Below are 2,261 nucleotides of genomic sequence, written 5' to 3'. Positions count from 1 at the left end.
GTTTGCTATATATACAACAGGCCGACCTTAATCAGGCCGTTGTCATGCCATAGTTTGATGCCAACTTTAGGCTTTGGCTCACACCTACTGAGGTCCCATGCCGCTACGCTTTTCTATATTACTGTTTTTGGTTGGACACACCGCAATGTTTATGCCTTTCTAAATCGGCGAAGCAACATCATGTGTGGGATGATGTTGATGGCATGGCATAGGGGAAGAGGGAAGCCTCCAATCCACTCTCTCCCGCAACATTTTTCTCACCAACCCGCGTGACTCGCGTCTAGAATATATATTTAAAAAAAAAAAAAAAAAAAAAAAAAAAAAACCACCCCTCCTCCTCGTGTCCAAGTCAAACGCCATATATATATATATATATATATATATATCCCCACTCCCACCACCCAGGAAGAGGAAACGGTCGAGAAAGGAGGAGATTAATTAACCACAGACGCCATGGGAAGGTCTCCATGCTGCGAGAAAGCTCACACCAACAAGGGAGCATGGACCAAGGAGGAAGATGACCGTCTGATCGCCTACATCCGTACCCATGGCGAGGGATGCTGGCGCTCTCTCCCCAAGGCCGCCGGCTTGCTTCGTTGCGGCAAGAGCTGCCGCCTCCGCTGGATAAACTACCTGCGCCCCGATCTCAAGCGTGGCAACTTCACCAAGGAAGAGGACGAGCTCATCATCAAGCTCCATAGCCTCCTTGGCAACAAGTAAGCAATCCTAAAACTCGTAATAGTGTAAGGAGGAACACCTTCCAAGGAGTACTGCTATTGGCGATGGGCCCCTTCACTCATCTTGGGGTTGGAAACGAGTTCTTTTGATTTGTATAATTTGTGCTATGCGTACGACCTTGGTTCATGGTTGTTTGGGTTGCATGCTTTTGGGCCTTGAGAATAGCTCACTTTGGTTTTCGTATTCCTTGAACCATTTGAATTCTGTATGCACTGGCCGGTACGCACGGGTCTGCCAAGCCTACCATCGCAAGGCATGCAGATAGATTTAATTTAGGAAAGATATTCTTATAATCACACAGGGGAAGGCAACGACGTCCATCTTATTATTACAAAATTTAGAAACTCGATTTATTTATATATTAGCATTAACTCTGATGTCATCTAAGCTAATTAACTTCTTTTAAAATTTCCCACAGATGGTCTCTCATAGCAGGAAGGTTGCCAGGGAGGACGGACAACGAGATAAAGAACTATTGGAACACACACATTAGAAGGAAGCTGTTGAATCGGGGAATTGACCCCGCCACGCACCGTCCGATCCATGCACCTCTTTCGGACTTCACCATCACTTTTGCGGAGAGAGAGAAGAAGGGTGTGGGAATTCTTCGGCGCGAGGAAGAGATGTCTAGCAGCAGCAGCGAGGAGTCGTCATCTTGGCAGCAATACAAGCACCTGGATCTAAATTTAGAGCTGTCTATAAGCCCTCCGTTCCAAGAAGCAGTTCAGCCCATCGAGGAGGAGAGGAGACTTTGTTCCAACTGCATGAGCTTGGGGCTGCAGAAGAGCCAGGAGTGCAAGTGTAATAGCTTTCTTGGGCTCCTTACTGGGAGTCTTAGACTATAGAACCGTCGAGATGAAATGAAATGCTTACTAATTAGTCTCCTATATTAACTACATACACAGCAACGACTACTGTAACTCCTATATTACTTGATATAATGCTCCATGAATTTGGTCTTCCCTAACTCCTTGCATCAAAAAAAAAAAATTATTCTCCTAGCATTGTTGAGATGGAGCATTGAAATGAAAAAAAGAAAAGGATTATATGATAAATCCTGTTCTTCTTCTCTTTTTGTAGAATTGTTGGAACACAATACTACATTTTTATTGTTTAGTTATGATCTTTTTATAAAAGAAACGGCATGGATTTCTCTCAATCCTGTTCTCGCTATCAAGTTTCATAAATATTTTACAGGTTATTTAACATTAATTTATGATAAGGGAAAAAGATATTAAAAAACCTTGTCATCCTTTTGGTCTTTCTAAGGTCTTTCTGGTGGACGGTTTGGGGCCTATCTCATTCAATTCATGTAGGCTTATGGACATGCAAGAAGGTGAGAGGAGGAAAGCCGATGGTTAGAGGGTTAGGTAACCAGTCTCCCAACAGGAAGGATGAGACAAATATCTGAACAAAGTGTTGCTACCAATTGCACCATCTTTGGGACAAACATAACGTTACCCCAACCCAACCACAAAAAATATTGGGCACTATACTGAAGCAGAACACGTGTGCCATAACGT

General features: G+C 43.5%; 1 protein-coding gene across 1 annotated transcript; it reads left to right on the top strand.

The window, feature by feature from the left end:
• Nucleotides 1-406: 406 nt before the first annotated feature.
• On the top strand, nt 407-1,830 carry LOC105053760 (MYB31 transcription factor31). The gene is made up of 2 exons (XM_010935035.4): nt 407-716; nt 1,157-1,830. The coding sequence occupies exons 1-2, from the start codon at nt 454-456 to the stop codon at nt 1,581-1,583; spliced, it is 690 nt and encodes a 229-aa protein (XP_010933337.1). The 5' UTR covers nt 407-453; the 3' UTR covers nt 1,584-1,830.
• The last annotated feature ends 431 nt before the right edge of the window (nt 1,831-2,261 follow it).

The sequence above is a fragment of the Elaeis guineensis genome, chromosome 11 (assembly GCF_000442705.2).
Source record: "Elaeis guineensis isolate ETL-2024a chromosome 11, EG11, whole genome shotgun sequence".
NCBI classification, from domain to species: domain Eukaryota; kingdom Viridiplantae; phylum Streptophyta; class Magnoliopsida; order Arecales; family Arecaceae; genus Elaeis; species Elaeis guineensis.
The sequence above is the reverse complement of the archived record's forward strand: the minus strand, read 5'-3'. Positions and strand labels throughout refer to the sequence as shown.